This window comes from Oncorhynchus gorbuscha, linkage group LG03 (assembly GCF_021184085.1).
Source record: "Oncorhynchus gorbuscha isolate QuinsamMale2020 ecotype Even-year linkage group LG03, OgorEven_v1.0, whole genome shotgun sequence".
In the NCBI taxonomy this organism is placed as follows: domain Eukaryota; kingdom Metazoa; phylum Chordata; class Actinopteri; order Salmoniformes; family Salmonidae; genus Oncorhynchus; species Oncorhynchus gorbuscha.
Window position 1 is genome coordinate 59,185,310 of NC_060175.1, and position 16,194 is coordinate 59,201,503.

The window sequence follows — 16,194 nt, forward strand, 5'->3', positions numbered from 1 at the left end:
TCTTTCTCCCTCTTGGCTCGCTCTCTCTCTCTCTCTTTCTCCCTCTTGGCTCGCTCTCTCTCTTTCTCCCTCTTGGCTCGCTCTCTCTCTCTCTCTCTCTCTTGGCTCGCTCTCTCTCTCTCTCTTTCTCTCTCTCTCTTGGATCGCTCTCTCTCTCTCTTTCTCTCTCTTGGCTCGCTCTCTCTCTCTCTCTCTTGGCTCGCTCTCTCTCTCTCTTTCTCTCTCTTGGCTCGCTCTCTCTCTCTCTCTCTTGGCTCGCTCTCTCTCTCTCTCTTTCTCTCTCTTGGCTCGCTCTCTCTCTCTCTCTCTCTTGGCTCGCTCTCTCTCTCTCTCTCTTGGCTCGCTCGCTCTCTCTCTCTCTTGGCTCGCTCGCTCTCTCTCTCTCTCTTGGCTCGCTCGCTCTCTCTCTCTCTCTTGGCTGGCTCGCTCTCTCTCTCTCTCTTGGCTCGCTCTCTCTCTCTCTCTTGGCTCGCTCTCTCTCTCTCTCTTGGCTCGCTCTCTCGCTCTCTCTCTCGGCTCGCTCGCTCTCTCTCTCTCTCTTGGCTCGCTCTCTCGCTCTCTCTCTCGGCTCGCTCGCTCTCTCTCTCTCTTGGCTCGCTCTCTCTCTCTCTCTCTCGGCTCGCTCTCTCGCTCTCTCTCTCGGCTCGCTCTCTCTCTCGGCTCGCTCTCTCGCTCGCTCTCTCGCTCGCTCGCTCTCTCGGCTCGCTCTCTCTCTCGGCTCGCTCTCTCTCTCTCTCTCTCTCTCTCTCTCTCTCTCTCTCTCTCTCTCTCTCTCTCTCTCTCTCTCTTGGCTCGCTCTCTCTCTCTCTCTTTCTCCCTCTTGGCTCGCTCTCTCTCTCTCTCTTTCTCCCTCTTGGCTCGCTCTCTCTCTCTCTTTCTCCCTCTTGGCTCGCTCTCTCTCTCTCTCTCTCTTGGCTCGCTCTCTCTCTCTCTTTCTCTCTCTTGGCTCGCTCTCTCTCTCTCTCTCTTGGCTCGCTCTCTCTCTCTCTCTTTCTCTCTCTTGGCTCGCTCTCTCTCTCTCTCTCTTGGCTCGCTCTCTCTCTCTCTCTTTCTCTCTCTTGGCTCGCTCTCTCTCTCTCTCTCTTGGCTCGCTCTCTCTCTTTCTCTCTTGGCTCGCTCTCTCTCTCTTGGCTCGCTCGCTCTCTCTCTCTCTCTTGGCTCGCTCGCTCTCTCTCTCTCTCTCTCTCTTGGCTCGCTCGCTCTCTCTCTCTCTGGCTTGGCTCGCTCTCTCTCTCTCTCTTGGCTCTCTCTCTCTCTCTCTCTTGGCTCGCTCTCTCTCTCTCTCTTGGCTCGCTCTCTCTCTCGCTCTCTTGGCTCGCTCTCTCTCTCTCTCTTGGCTCGCTCTCTCTCTCTTGGCTCGCTCTCTCTCTCTCTTGGCTCGCTCTCTCTCTCTCTCTTGGCTCGCTCTTGGCTCTCTCTCTCTCTTGGCTCGATCTCTCTCTCTCTCGTGGCTCGCTCTCTCGCTCTCTCTCTCGGCTCTCGCTCTCTCTCTCTCTCGGCTCGCTCGCTCTCTCTCTCTCTCGGCTCGCACGCTCTCTCACTCTCTTGGCTCGCTCGCTCTCTCTCTCTCTTGGCTCGCTCGCTCTCTCTCTCTCTTGGCTCGCTCGCTCTCTCTCTCTCTTGGCTCGCTCGCTCTCTCTCTCTCTTGGCTCGCTCGCTCTCTCTCTCTCTTGGCTCGCTCGCTCTCTCTCTCTCTTGGCTCGCTCGCTCTCTCTCTCTCTTGGCTCGCTCTCTCTCTCTCTTGGCTCGCTCGCTCTCTCTCTCTCTTGGCTCGCTGGCTCGCTCTCTCTTGGCTCGCTCTCTCGCTCTCTCTTGGCTCGCTCTCTCTTGGCTCGCTCTCTCGGCTCGCTCTCTCGCTCTCTCTCTCGGCTCGCTCTCTCGCTCGCTCTCTCGGCTCGCTCTCTCTCTCGGCTCGCTCTCTCTCTCGGCTCGCTCTCTCTCTCTCTCTCTCTCTCTCTCTCTCTCTCTCTCTCTCTCTCTCTCTCTCTCTCTCTCTCTCTCTCTCTCTCTCTCTTGGCTCGCTCTCTCTCTTTCTCCCTCTTGGCTCGCTCTCTCTCTCTCTCTTTCTCCCTCTTGGCTCGCTCTCTCTCTCTCTCTCTCTTGGCTCGCTCTCTCTCTCTCTCTTTCTCTCTCTTGGCTCGCTCTCTCTCTCTCACTCTTGGCTCGCTCTCTCTCTCTCTCTTTCTCCCTCTTGGCTCGCTCTCTCTCTCTCTCTTTCTCCCTCTTGGCTCGCTCTCTCTCTTTCTCCCTCTTGGCTCGCTCTCTCTCTCTCTCTCTCTCTTGGCTCGCTCTCTCTCTCTCTCTTTCTCTCTCTCTCTTGGATCGCTCTCTCTCTCTCTTTCTCTCTCTTGGCTCGCTCTCTCTCTCTCTCTTGGCTCGCTCTCTCTCTCTCTTTCTCTCTCTTGGCTCGCTCTCTCTCTCTCTCTCTTGGCTCGCTCTCTCTCTCTCTCTTTCTCTCTCTTGGCTCGCTCTCTCTCTCTCTCTCTCTCTTGGCTCGCTCTCTCTCTCTCTCTCTTGGCTCGCTCGCTCTCTCTCTCTCTTGGCTCGCTCGCTCTCTCTCTCTCTCTTGGCTCGCTCTCTCTCTCTCTCTCTTGGCTGGCTCGCTCTCTCTCTCTCTCTTGGCTCGCTCTCTCTCTCTCTCTTGGCTCGCTCTCTCTCTCTCTCTTGGCTCGCTCTCTCGCTCTCTCTCTCTCGGCTCGCTCGCTCTCTCTCTCTCTCTTGGCTCGCTCTCTCGCTCTCTCTCTCGGCTCGCTCGCTCTCTCTCTCCCTCTTGGCTCGCTCTCTCTCTCTCTCTCTCGGCTCGCTCTCTCGCTCTCTCTCTCGGCTCGCTCTCTCTCTCGGCTCGCTCTCTCGCTCGCTCTCTCGCTCGCTCTCTCGGCTCGCTCTCTCTCTCGGCTCGCTCTCTCTCTCTCTCTCTCTCTCTCTCTCTCTCTCTCTCTCTCTCTCTCTCTCTCTCTCTCTCTTGGCTCGCTCTCTCTCTCTCTCTTTCTCCCTCTTGGCTCGCTCTCTCTCTCTCTCTTTCTCCCTCTTGGCTCGCTCTCTCTCTCTCTTTCTCCCTCTTGGCTCGCTCTCTCTCTCTCTCTCTCTTGGCTCGCTCTCTCTCTCTCTTTCTCTCTCTTGGCTCGCTCTCTCTCTCTCTCTCTCTTGGCTCGCTCTCTCTCTCTCTTTCTCTCTCTTGGCTCGCTCTCTCTCTCTCTCTCTTGGCTCGCTCTCTCTCTCTCTCTTTCTCTCTCTTGGCTCGCTCTCTCTCTCTCTCTCTTGGCTCGCTCTCTCTCTTTCTCTCTTGGCTCGCTCTCTCTCTCTTGGCTCGCTCGCTCTCTCTCTCTCTCTTGGCTCGCTCGCTCTCTCTCTCTCTCTTGGCTCGCTCGCTCTCTCTCTCTCTCTTGGCTCGCTCTCTCTCTCTCTCTTGGCTCGCTCTCTCTCTCTCTCTTGGCTCGCTCTCTCTCTCTCTCTTGGCTCGCTCTCTCTCTCTCTTGGCTCGCTCTCTCTCTCTCTCTTGGCTCGCTCTCTCGCTCTCTCTCTCGGCTCGCTCTCTCTCTCGGCTCGCTCTCTCTCTCTCTCTCTTGGCTCGCTCTCTCTCTCTCTCTCTCTCTCTCTCTTGGCTCGCTCTCTCTCTCTCTCTCTCTCTCTCTCTTGGCTCGCTCTCTCTCTCTCTCTCTCTCTCTTGGCTCGCTCTCTCTCTCTCTCTTTCTCTCTCTTGGCTCGCTCTCTCTCTCTCTCTTTCTCTCTCTTGGCTCGCTCTCTCTCTCTCTCTCTCTTGGCTCGCTCTCTCTCTTTCTCTCTCTTGGCTCGCTCTCTCTCTCTCTCTCTCTCTTGGCTCGCTCTCTCTTGCTCTTGGCTCGCTCTCTCTTGCTCTTGGCTCGCTCGCTCTTGCTCTTGGCTCGCTCGCTCTCTCTCTCTCTTGGCTCGCTCTCTCTCTCTCTCTCTTGGCTCGCTCGCTCTCTCTCTCTCTTGGCTCGCTCGCTCTCTCTCTCTCTTGGCTCGCTCGCTCTCTCTCTCTCTTGGCTCGCTCGCTCTCTCTCTCTTGGCTCGCTCGCTCTCTCTCTCTTGGCTCGCTCGCTCTCTCTCTCTTGGCTCGCTCGCTCTCTCTCTCTCTTGGCTCGCTCGCTCTCTCTCTCTCTTGGCTCGCTCGCTCTCTCTCTCTCTTGGCTCGCTCGCTCTCTCTCTCTCTTGGCTCGCTCGCTCTCTCTCTCTCTTGGCTCGCTCTCTCTCTCTTGGCTCGCTCTCTCTCTCTCTCTTGGCTCGCTCTCTCTCTCTCTCTTGGCTCGCTCTCTCTCTCTCTCTTGGCTCGCTCTCTCTCTCTCTCTTGGCTCGCTCTCTCTCTCTCTCTTGGCGCTCTCTCTCTCTCTCTTGGCTCGCTCTCTCTCTCTCTCTTGGCTCGCTCTCGCTCTCTCTCTTGGCTCGCTCTCTCTCTCGGCTCGCTCTCTCTCTCTCTCTTGGCTCGCTCTTTCTCTCTCTTGGCTCGCTCTCTCTCTCTCTCTCTCTTGGCTCGCTCTCTCTCTCTCTCTTTCTCTCTCTTGGCTCGCTCTCGCTCTCTCGCTCTTGGCTCGCTCTCTCTTGCTCTTGGCTCGCTCTCTCTTGCTCTTGGCTCGCTCTCTCTTGCTCTTGGCTCGCTCTCTCTTGCTCTTGGCTCGCTCTCTCTTGCTCTTGGCTCGCTCTCTCTTGCTCTTGGCTCGCTCTCTCTCGCTCTTGGCTCGCTCTCTCTCTCTCTCTTGGCTCGCTCTCATAGGTGACACCCAATGTTCCATCTAAACAGCTTGCGCGCTCATTAGCCCTAAGACTGCCGTGCAGAAATATCAGCCCACAGAGAGAAGCATGTGGCGGAAGAATCAGAATAAGTAAGGTAACATAGATAATTAAGATGTCTTATCTGCATAATATGCTTATATGATATGCTTGTTATTAGAATGTATCCCTTTGGACTCTGGTGATGGCAGTTGCACTTCCTCCCTCAGCTGGGGCTCAGTCACTTGGAGCCCAGAGATGGGAGAGGTCAGGCTTGTTTTTCACATGTCCCTGGTGCTATGCAGAATATCAGAAAGAGAAGACGACAGGAGGGAACATTGTCTTCATATGTGAAGGTGTCTTTACCTATTCTAAAACCATCTGAAGGGATGTTCTGATTAATGGGGAACCAATTACTTGTCTCCACAATGTCTGTGCGCCAGTCACTCCCTACTTTGGCCTTGGGGAAGAGATCAGGTTTGAGTCCAGATGTGTGGGGTAGTGTCTGGAACCATTCATTGTATGTCACATCTGATGTTGCACTTATCTTGGGATAGTGTATGACCTAGAGGCTCACTCCCCTCAGTGAGCTTGTCCAGGCATGTGGTCATGAAGGGGTTTTACTTGAGATGGGAGTATCTGGAGCTGACAATGGATTCATGCCATAGAATGAGTTTGTGTTTTTGTGCTGTGAAGTACCAGGAATGAGATCGGAGTCTCGTATTAGGGGCCAAACTGAATAATAAGAACAGAATTTATAGCAAATGCTATCTTGCTGCAAGATATTCCTTTCTCATCTATCAAGTCTCACCTTGTGACCGGTTACACACACCTGTTTGTTATGTTGACTAGGGGGTGGTGGATCTTTGCTATTAAAGATTTTAGTAGCCTTTGTGTCATGGCCCTCAACGACCTGTTTAAAGGTCTTACTCATGTCGGCTGCGGAGAGCGTGATCACACAGTCATCCTGAACAGGGATTAGCCACTGGTCGCCTGGTCCTCACAATGCACCCTGATCTTTTGCCTCGAAATCTACGTTTCCTTCTCCAGTGAATCACGGGCATTGTGGCCTGGTCGGGTGTCAACAGTATATCCCTCGCGTCCGACTCATTGAAGAAAAACTCTTCGTTCAGTTTGAGGTGAGCAATCCCAGTTCTCATGTTTAGAAGCTCTTTTCAGTCACTATGTCTATCCTATAATACCTCTGTATTCCATGCCAATCATACAGATTGACGCTGTCCCTACTATATGTAATCTTTGTAAGTGTGTGTGTGTTCTCCCCATGCCCTGCATGCCGCTGTACATGTAATTATCCTACAGATAATGTGTCTAATCTCCCCTCCCGTTCATCTGAGGGTGTCTGTGGCCCGGGGTCACAGACAAAGAGTAATCACAGCCCTGCGTCATGTCTCGTGAGTGGAGCACCAGCTCTCGCTCTCTCACTCTCGTTCTCTCTTTCTTCCCCCCCAGTAGATTACATGAATAACACAACACTTTTCCAGGCAGACTCCATCTAATTAGCTGACTCAGTAGTACACTGATTCAGTATTCAATAGTTTGCAGTACCCTTGAATGAGTAGTGTGTCCAGGCTCGGTCAGGACCCCCAGGTTTAATGAATGGTTGGGAAGGATGTTGTGGTTTATTATTCAACATATTGGCTATGTATGATGCATATACAGTTGTAGTCTGAAGTTTACATCTACCTTAGCCAAATACATTTAAACTTTTTCATAATTCCTGACATTTAATCCTAGTAACAATTCCCTGTTTTAGGTCAGTTAGGATCACCATTTTATTTTAAGAATGTGAAATATCAGAATAATAGTTGACAGAATGATTTATTTCAGCCTTTCTTTCATCACATTCACAGTGGGTCAGCAGTTTACATACACTCAATTCGTATTTGGTAGCATTGCCTTCAAATTGTTTAACTTGGGTCAAACGTTTCAGGTAGTCTTCCACAAGCTTCCCACAATAAGTTGGGGGAATTATGGCCCATTCCTCCTGACAGAGCTGGTGTAACTGAGTCAGGTTTGTAGGCCTCCTTGCTCGCACACGCTTTTTCAGTTCTGCCCACAAATGTAATATAGGATTTAGGTCAGGGCTTTGTGATGGCCACTCCAATACCTTGACTTTCTTGTCCTTAAGCCATTTTGCCACAACTTTGGAAGTATGCTTGGGGTCATTGTCGATTTGGAAGACCCATTTGTGACCAAGCTTTAAGTTTCTGACTAATGTCTTGAGATGTTTCTTCAATATATATATGATGCTATTTTGTGAAGTGCACCAGTCCGTCCTATGGCCAAACAGTTCTATTTCTGTTTCATCAGACCAGAGGACATTTCTCCAAAAAGTACGATCTTTGTCCCCAGTTGCAAACCGTAGTCAGGCCTTTTTATGGCGGTTTTGGAGCAGCGGCTTCTTCCTTGCTGAGCGGCCTTTCCGGTTACGTCGATATAGGACTCGTTTTACTGTGGATATAGATACATTTGTACCGTTTTCCTCCAGCATCTTCACAAGGTCCTTTGCTGTTGTTCTGGGATTGATTTGCACTTTTCGCACCAAAGTATGTTCATCTCTAGGAGACAGAACGCGTTTCCTTCCTGAGCGTTATGACGGCTGCGTGGTCCCATGGTGTTTATGCTTGCATTCTATTGTTTGTACAGATGAACGTGGTGTCTTCAGGCATTTTGAAATTGCTCCCAAGGATGAACCAAACTTCTGGAGGTCTACAATTTCCCATGATGTCAAGCAAAGAGGCTCTGAGTTTGAAGGTAGGCCTTGAAATACATCCACAGGTACACCTCCAATTGACTCAAATTATGTAAATTAGCCAGAAGCTTATCGGAAGCTTCTAATGCCATGACATACATTTTTGGAATTTTCCAAGCTGTTTAAATAAACAGCCAACTTAGTGTATGTAAACTTCCGACCCACTGGAATTGTGATACAGTGAAATAATCTGTCTGTAAACAATAGTTGGAAAAATGTATTGTGTCATGCACGAAGTAGATGTCCTATCCGACTTGCCAAAACTATAGTTTGTTAACAAGAAATTTGTGGAGTGGTTGAAAAACAAGTTTTAATGACTCCAACCTAAGTTTTTGTAAACTTTCGACTTCAACTGTACATTTCATTAATACTTTTTGAATTGAGCTTTTATATGTATTACCAGTATTGATCTTCCTTCCGCAGGGCTCACTTGAGAACTTGTAAATCTCAATGTGACTTCCCTGAGTTTAATTAAAGGATAAATACAAATTATATTTCTCTCTGACCCGACCAGGACCAGACTCCAAAGCAGGCCTCAGCCAAAGGCCCTGAGGAGCCCGAGGTACCGGAGCCTGAGAAGGACAACCCTAGCAAGACCCAGCAGCTGAAGAAGATCTTTAAGGAGTACGGAGCTGTAGGAGTCTCCTTCCACATATGTATGTCCCTCATGTCTCTGGGCATGTTCTACCTCGCTGTGTCCAGGTACTGTATGTTGCAAGACTTCAGCAGTATTTGTCACATATACAAAAACATTACATTTGTCTTCCTAGTTGACATGGCTTGATTGACAGTAGGCTGAATACCAGAGGGATTGAGTCCAGATGATCAGCCAACTCACAGATCTCCCTTTATTGCTGTAATGGCCCTTGGATTCAACGCCCTCCTGGCCTGCCCAGTGCTACAGTTAATTAACACACCGCAAAATTGTTGTGGGAGAGACATGGGGACATTCTGAAATGGCATCATGTTCCCTATAGTGCTCTGTTAGTACATTGCAGTGCACCATGTAGGGAATAGGGAGCCATTTTAGTCGTAGTTAGAAGATGAGTGTAAAGCAGCATTCTAATGGGATGAACCATTAGAAACAAGGTTGATACATTGTATTACTTAATAGTTTGTCTTCATGAAGCCTTTCAATTATCTGCATCTTTGAGGTACAAGTTAGCAAGATCCTAGAATTGCTTTGAGGACCATGTTGAAATCCTGTCGAATGCTAAAGTTATATGGCTCCCTCTGGTATGTGTGTTCCTCTCCACAGTGGGATCGACGTGGCTGCTATCCTGTACAAGATAGGATTCAGTGAATCTCTGGTTCAGTCCAAGTTGGCGGCGGGTACCAGTACGTTTGTCCTGGCGTACGCCATCCACAAGCTGTTTGCTCCTCTCCGTATCAGCATCACTGTGATATCAGTGCCTCTTCTTGTACGATACCTCAGAAAGAGTGGCCTCTTCAAGACACCCAACTCACCTACACACTGAGTGGCTGAGACCCCAACCTCCACTAACTGAGACTTTCCAAATATGACCATTACCATTTCTGGAATCAAGAGGGAATCTGTGTGACAAATTCTTCCAACCATCCCTAGTTTTTCAACCGGAATTTCTGCAGGAGATAAAAACAGAACCAACCGAGGCTGACTTTTAACCCACCTGTAGATCAGTGGCGGTCTGTTCCGTTTAAGATGAGGGAGGATGATTTAAATGTTTTATTTCTTATGAGCATGGCCTTATTTCTATTGCAGCATTTTGGATGACTGTCATTCATATTTCATTCACCCAGTTCAATGTAACAGTGATGGGTTTGGGCTACTACAATATACTCAAAATGTCCCTGTACCCATCATGAGATTACTACAACCTATCTTATGAGAAGTTTACATTGTGAACTTTCATCAAGATAATTTTTAGTAATCAAGGTGAGACTTTAACACATTCAATACTGCCGTGAACTCTCGTGCCTGCATCTAGCTGATCTAGGGTGTAATCATTAGTCAAACAGTTGCAAATGAGAGTTTCTATTGGACAAATTCAGGTATGTTTATCCCCATTCCATTTAAGAAATGTTTTTCAACCGAATCTGTGGAATGAATACACCCCTGATCACACGCAAACACAATTCACTTTCATAGCAGCCATATAAAAACGGCAAGATCACTTTGCTCATTGTATACTGTGCATTCGGGAAGTTTTCACACCCCTGGACTTTTTCCTCATTTTGTTACGTTACAGCCTCCTAAAATTGGCAAATTATTTTTTGCCTCATCAATCTACACACAGTACGCCATAATGACAAAGCAAAAGCAGGTTTTTAGATTTTTTTGCAAATGTATTAAAAATAAAAAACTGATCACATTTACATAAGTATTCAGATTCTTTACTCAGTACTTTGTTGAAGCACCTTTGGCAGAGATTACCGTCTCGAGTCTTCAAATCAAAATCAAATCAAATCAAATTTTATTTGTCACATACACATGGTTAGCAGATGTTAATGCGAGTGTAGCGAAATGCTTGTGCTTCTAGTTCCGACAATGCAGTGATAACCAACAAGTAATCTAACTAACAATTCCAAAACTACTGTCTTATACACAGTGTAAGGGGATAAGGAACATGTACATAAGGATATATGAATGAGTGATGGTACAGAGCAGCATACAGTAGATGGTATCGAGTACAGTATATACATATGAGATGAGTGTGTAGACAAAGTAAACAAAGTGGCATAGTTAAAGTGGCTAGTGATACATGTGTTACATAAGGATGCAGTCGATGATGTAGAGTACAGTATATACATATGCATATGAGATGAATAATGTAGGGTAAGTAACATTATATAAGGTAGCATTGTTTAAAGTGGCTAGTGATATATTTACATCATTTCCCATCAATTCCCATTATTAAAATGGCTGGAGTTGGGTCAGTGTCAATGACAGTGTGTTGGCAGCAGCCACTCAGTGTTAGTGGTGGCTGTTTAACAGTCTGATGGCCTTGAGATAGAAGCTGTTTTTCAGTCTCTCGGTCCCAGCTTTGATGCACCTGTACTGACCTCGCCTTCTGGATGATAGCGGGGTGAACAGGCAGTGGTTCGGGTGGTTGATGTCCTTGATGATCTTTATGGCCTTCCTGTAACAACGGGTGGTGTAGGTGTCCTGGAGGGCAGGTAGTTTGCCCCCGGTGATGCGTTGTGCAGTCCTCACTACCCTCTGGAGAGCCTTACGGTTGAGGGCGGAGCAGTTGGGTATGACCACTATTTTCAGGTCTCCAGAGATGTTCGATCAGGTTTAAGTCCGGTTTCTGGCTGGACCACTCAAGGACATTCAGAGACTTGTCCTGACGCCAGTCCTGCGCTGTCTTGGCTGTGTGCTTAGGGTCACTGTCCTGTTGGAAGGTGAACCTTCGCCCCAGTCTGACGTCCGTCGTGGAAATTCTAATTAATAATGAGGAGAGATCGGGTCAATCACCAATCAGGATATTACTTCATTCAAAATGTATTAATAGGAAAAATATAGAGCAATAACGATGGCTGATCGTCGGGGGTTGGGTTGAGAGCCCTGAGACAAAGAATACAAACACCTTCTTATAACAAAGATATACCCCCTTTTAGTCTACATTACAAACAACAGATGTGTGGAATGGGTCACAAGGTTAGGATTTGTATTTAAAAAAAATATGCTGTAAAGATGTGCTCATTGTGTGGAAACCAGGTTCTGGCCCCTAAAACAAGGTTCCTCTCATAATAATAATCCATACCCGAGCCCTCTCCACCCTGGTACCTCCCGGCACAGAAACAGCAACTCAGTCCGAGGCATGACAAGACCATCATAAATCAGTTGCTAGAGTTAAATTTCAGAAGCTCCTCTCAGTTCACACAGACACGATAGAGTTCTAAGAACCCTATTCTGTTGCATTAAAAAAAACATTTGATGCAATAACAGTATTATAACAATCTTGTAATTTCTCCATGATGCGTCCTGAGCACTCTGGAGCAGGTTTTCTTCAAGGGTCTCTCTGTACTTTGCTCCGTTCATCTTTCGCTCGACCCTGACTAGTCTCCCAGTACCTGCCGCTGAAAAACATCCCCACAGCATGATGATGCTGCTACCACCATGCTTCACCGTAAGGATGGTGCCAGGTTTCCTTCCGACGTGCATTCCTTCAGACGTGCATAGCATTCATGCGAAAGAGTTCAATCTTGGTTTCATCAGACATGAGAATCTTGTTTCTCATGGTCTGAGAGTCCTTTTAAGTGCCTTTTGTCTAACTCCAAGTAGGCTTTCATGTGCCTTTTACTGAAGAGTGGCTTCCGTCTGGCCACTACCATAAAAGCCTGATTGGTGGAGTGCTGCAGAGATGGTTGTCCTTCTGGAAGGTTCTCTCATCTCCACAGGGGACCTCTGGAGCTCTGTCAGAGTGAACATCAGGTTCTTGGTCACCTCTCTGACCAAGGCCCTTCTCCCCCGATTGCTCAGTTTGACCGGGCGGCCAGCTCGATGAAGAGTCTTGGTGGTTCCAAACTTCTTCCATTTAATAATGATTGAGTCCGCTGTGTTCTTAGGGACCTTCAATGCTGCAGAATTGTTTGGTACCCTTCTTCAGATCTGTGCCTTGACACAATCCTGTCTCTGAGCTCTACGGACAATTCCTTTTGACCTAATGTCTTGGATTTTGCTCTGAATCTTGTCCAATCAGTTGAAACTACCACAGGTGGACTCTAATCAAGATGTATAAACATCTCAACGATGATCAATTGAATCAGGATGCACCTGAGCTCAATTTTGAGTCTCATAGCAAAGCGTTTTAAATAATTAAGTAAATGCATTTAAAAAAACAGTTTTTGCTTTGTCATTATGGGGTATTGTGTGAAGATTGATGAATAATAATAATAATCAATTTTAGAATAACATGCTGACTAGACTAATTGATTTTGTCCACCCACACCAGATGCAATCAGATCACGCAGGTTGAAATATCTAAATAAACTCTGAACCAATTATATACATTTTGGGACAGGTCGAAAAGCATTTAACATTTTATGGCAATTTAGCTAACTACCTTGCTGTTGCTAGCAAATATGTACTGAGATATAAACATTGGGTTGTTATTTTACCTGAAATGCACAAGGTCCTCTACTCTGACAATGAATCCACAGATTAAACTGTAAACCGAATTTGTTTCGTCATCTCTTGTCACTCCTTCCTTCAGTCTTCTTTTTCTTCTGACTTTATATGGCAGTTGGCAACCAACTTTAAGGTGCATTACCTCAACCAACTGGATTCTGGACATCACCCACGTGGGTATATGCACCTAAAAAGCAATGAGGAAATGGGAGAGGCAGGTCTTGCAGCGTGTTGAGCGTCACAAATAGAACCAAGTTCTACTTTAGCGCCTGGCTACGCAGACGCTCATAAGCAGTGTGGATGCTATGATTGTATAACATGTATGTGTACATTTATGTTGAGCATGTAAGGCTGTAATGTAACAAAATGTGTAAAAAGTCAAGGGGTCTGAATACTTTCCGAATGCGGTGTGTATATAATTCCTTCTCAAACTACCTATGCGCTCTCCTCCTCTCACCTGTTCCCTTCGCGTGTGGACTTCAGTGCACAACACATCAGCTGCCTGTGACCAGGCAAAAAAATAAAACTTGTCAAATATCATGACCGCTAACCACTACACACAGCCTACATTGTTGTCATGTCATAGTAAACCTACCTACTAAAACTAACGTGGTATTCAACCCGCTAGCTACAATCACGCAGTTTAGCAGTTACACCGGTGGGACCCTGGGGCAATAAATGAATAAAACCAACATCTTACTTGAACTTTGAAGAGTTCCAGTGTTGGATAGCCAGCTAGCTAACGTAGCATCCCTTTCTGTTTAAGTAGGATAAACTGGCTAGCTGCATTCAACTAGCTAAGTGAATGTTTAAAATAATACAACCAAATAAAGCTAGCTCTTCCTCTCTCTTGCTTCTCCTTCATTTTTTAAGGTATGAATTTGCTCAAAACTGTTCAACTATTGTCTTTCTCTACTCACCACATTTTATGCACTGCAGTAGCTTATGCTTTCAGTACTAGATTTATTCTCTGAACCTTTGATTGGGTGGATATGCCAGTTCATGCTGCAAGAGCTCTGATAGGTTGCAGGACATCTTCCGGAAGTCGTCATAATCACCGTGTAAATCTATGGAAGGGGGTGAGAACCATGAGCCTCCTAGGTTTTTGCATTGAAGTCAATTTAACCAGAGAAGGACAGATGCTAGCTGTCCTCTGGCTACACCATAATGCCACCCTACGAGTGCTGCTGAGGGTATTGTAGACCATTGCAAAACTGTATTAATTAATTGTTTGGTGACATGAATATATTTAGCATAGTTTTATGTAAAAAGGTTCACTTTGTTTCATTTATTTGTATTTTGATGAAATTATTTGAGGATGCTCCTCCCCTTACTCCGAGGAGCCTCCACTGCTGTAAATATCCATATTTGTTTTCCTTTACAAACTAAAGTACAGTAGTTGGTCCTCTATATGTTTTAAGATTCTATGCAGTTGTCATTGTGTTTTCAGGCCATTGTGTTTCACCTTAGCTCCTGCTTCCTTTTTTTGTAACGGAAGTAAGTAAAGCGCCATGTCTGTCTGAATTATTGGAACAAAATATGAAAGAAAGTCATATGAATTCACTGTTACAGGTTTATAATTTATTTTATAAATACAAATTGAGTTGGAATTCATCCACTCATCACCATAAATAAAAAGACCACAAAAGGGCCATCTGTCTTAGATATATTTATTTACAATCATATTGAACCAGTGGCACCAGATGAAGTATTTTAGGTTACCTTCTCTTAACTCTCCCCCTTGTCATTTAGCCTGGAAATGCATATGCTCTGTTAAACAGGGCAAACCAGTTTGGGTTCCAGACCAGTTGTAATTAGCTAAGCAGTACTGTTGTGTCCAATGCAAGTTCTTGTCCTATATGAAGTCAGGATTTACTGGGATATTTGTAGCCTACCATATAATTATATGTGAAATATTTTTTTGAATTGATTGGAGTAGTATTTTTTTCTATGTGGGTTTTTATTGCAATACAGTGCATGTTGTCATAAACATTTTATTCTGACTGTAAAAGTAGCTCTGGATAAGTCTGCTAAAGGACAAACATGGAATAAAAACATTGTTAAGAAATACAGCCATGATTATAATATGCATGATATATGGCTGAAAGCATGTGCCCACAGTCAAATACCACCAAGAGCCACGCAGTGGCGCTCCTGAACTACAAATCATTCTGTTTCCGTGTTTTATGGATGCAATGATGGTACTATCAAGAGCTTTTACTGCGTCTCTGCACAGCGAACAGCATTTATTAAAACCTCATTCACTTAACCAAGACTGTTCAAATAGCCTCCAGAGCTGCAACCTGTTTAAAAGGAAACTTTTCTCATAAAATTGCCCTAAATATCTTCTTTTTATAAAATATACACTTAATCTCAATGGCCCAGTACATATTCAGCTTGCACATGCACAACAGTTGTGATTACCACAGATAATGTTGATGACTTTGTCTGCACAAACATTTAACTTTTTTTTTGCAGGCTTCTTCTGCTCAACCCTAAAACATTTTGGTTATATCCCCTGTTCTACCAGGTCAGGTCTTCAGGAGGTTCTCACACTATTGCTTCCCATTAAGGTTTCATAGGTCAGGGGAAAAGGGAAACCAGCAGCCCTGTCTGACACACACACACACACACACACACACACACACACACACACACACACACACACACACACACACACACACACACACACACACACACACACACACACACACACACACACACACTCAAGGCTCATTATCTGGGCTGAGGAGGACTCTTAGTTGCCATCACCTCACCATCCCCTGGATGTCCCCCATGGCTAGGAACAAATTGGTGACAGTTAGGCAGGAAGGCAGCACTTCTAACCACACTGGCAGGCTGTTCTAGCTAGCCTCTTTCCCTCTTGCTCCGTTCTCCCCCTCCCCTGTTTCTCATCTCTTTCTCCCCCTTCTCTTTCACCTTTCTGTCTCCCCCCTCTCTCTCTGTGGAGCAGGTCAACTCCCTGGGTACTCTATAATAACCACCCCTAGCTGAGTCCCAGATGAGTCCAGTTTTGATGAGGATTTAATGACAAAAACACTGTTGTTGGTACAGTATGACTACTGCCTACCACCCACAGCATCATCTACCTGTATTAGACCTGGGCTGCATTCCAAATGGCTCCCTATGTAGTGCACTACAGCCCCAGTGTGAATTGTCCTCTGAATAGAAAGTCAACAATTCAACAAGTCTCACTACTTGCAACAGGATCTCTGAGCAGCAGAGCTGGCTCTACAGTGAGGAGCTGAGCACTCTTTCTCCCTTTATCTCTCCCTTTGTCTCACTCCTTCTGTCTCCTCTCTCTCTTCCATTCTCATGCTCCTTTTCTCTCTCTCCCTCTCGCTCCCTTTCTCTCCGCCCCCCACATTCTCTCTCTCTCTCTCTCTCTCTCTCTCTCTCTCTCTCTCTCTCTCTCTCTCTCTCTCTCTCTCTCTCTCGCTCTCTCTCTCTCTCTCTCTCTGAGTTAAGTTTAGCGTCTGTAGCGGATGGTGGAGTCAACCTGGCTGCGCTGTCAACTGTCTTCCTTCATCATGATGAGGCTCAGTTGCCATAGAGGCCACAG

At 46.6% G+C, this 16,194-nt stretch overlaps 1 protein-coding gene across 3 annotated transcripts in view; it reads left to right on the forward strand.

The window, feature by feature from the left end:
* Positions 1-8,998, forward strand: part of LOC124021140 (protein FAM210B, mitochondrial-like) — a 31,065-nt gene extending 22,067 nt beyond the window's left edge. The window contains exons 1-3 of one of the 3 annotated variants that reach the window (XM_046336504.1): positions 7,445-7,500; positions 8,013-8,200; positions 8,757-8,998. In XM_046336504.1, coding sequence (XP_046192460.1) covers positions 7,468-7,500; positions 8,013-8,200; positions 8,757-8,976 — 441 coding nt within the window. In that variant the 5' untranslated portion in view covers positions 7,445-7,467 and the 3' untranslated portion in view covers positions 8,977-8,998. Of the gene's footprint in view, positions 1-7,444; positions 7,501-8,012; positions 8,201-8,756 lie in introns of those variants that run through there. The other 2 variants (XM_046336496.1, XM_046336487.1) reach the window with 2 other exon arrangements.
* The last annotated feature ends 7,196 nt before the right edge of the window (positions 8,999-16,194 follow it).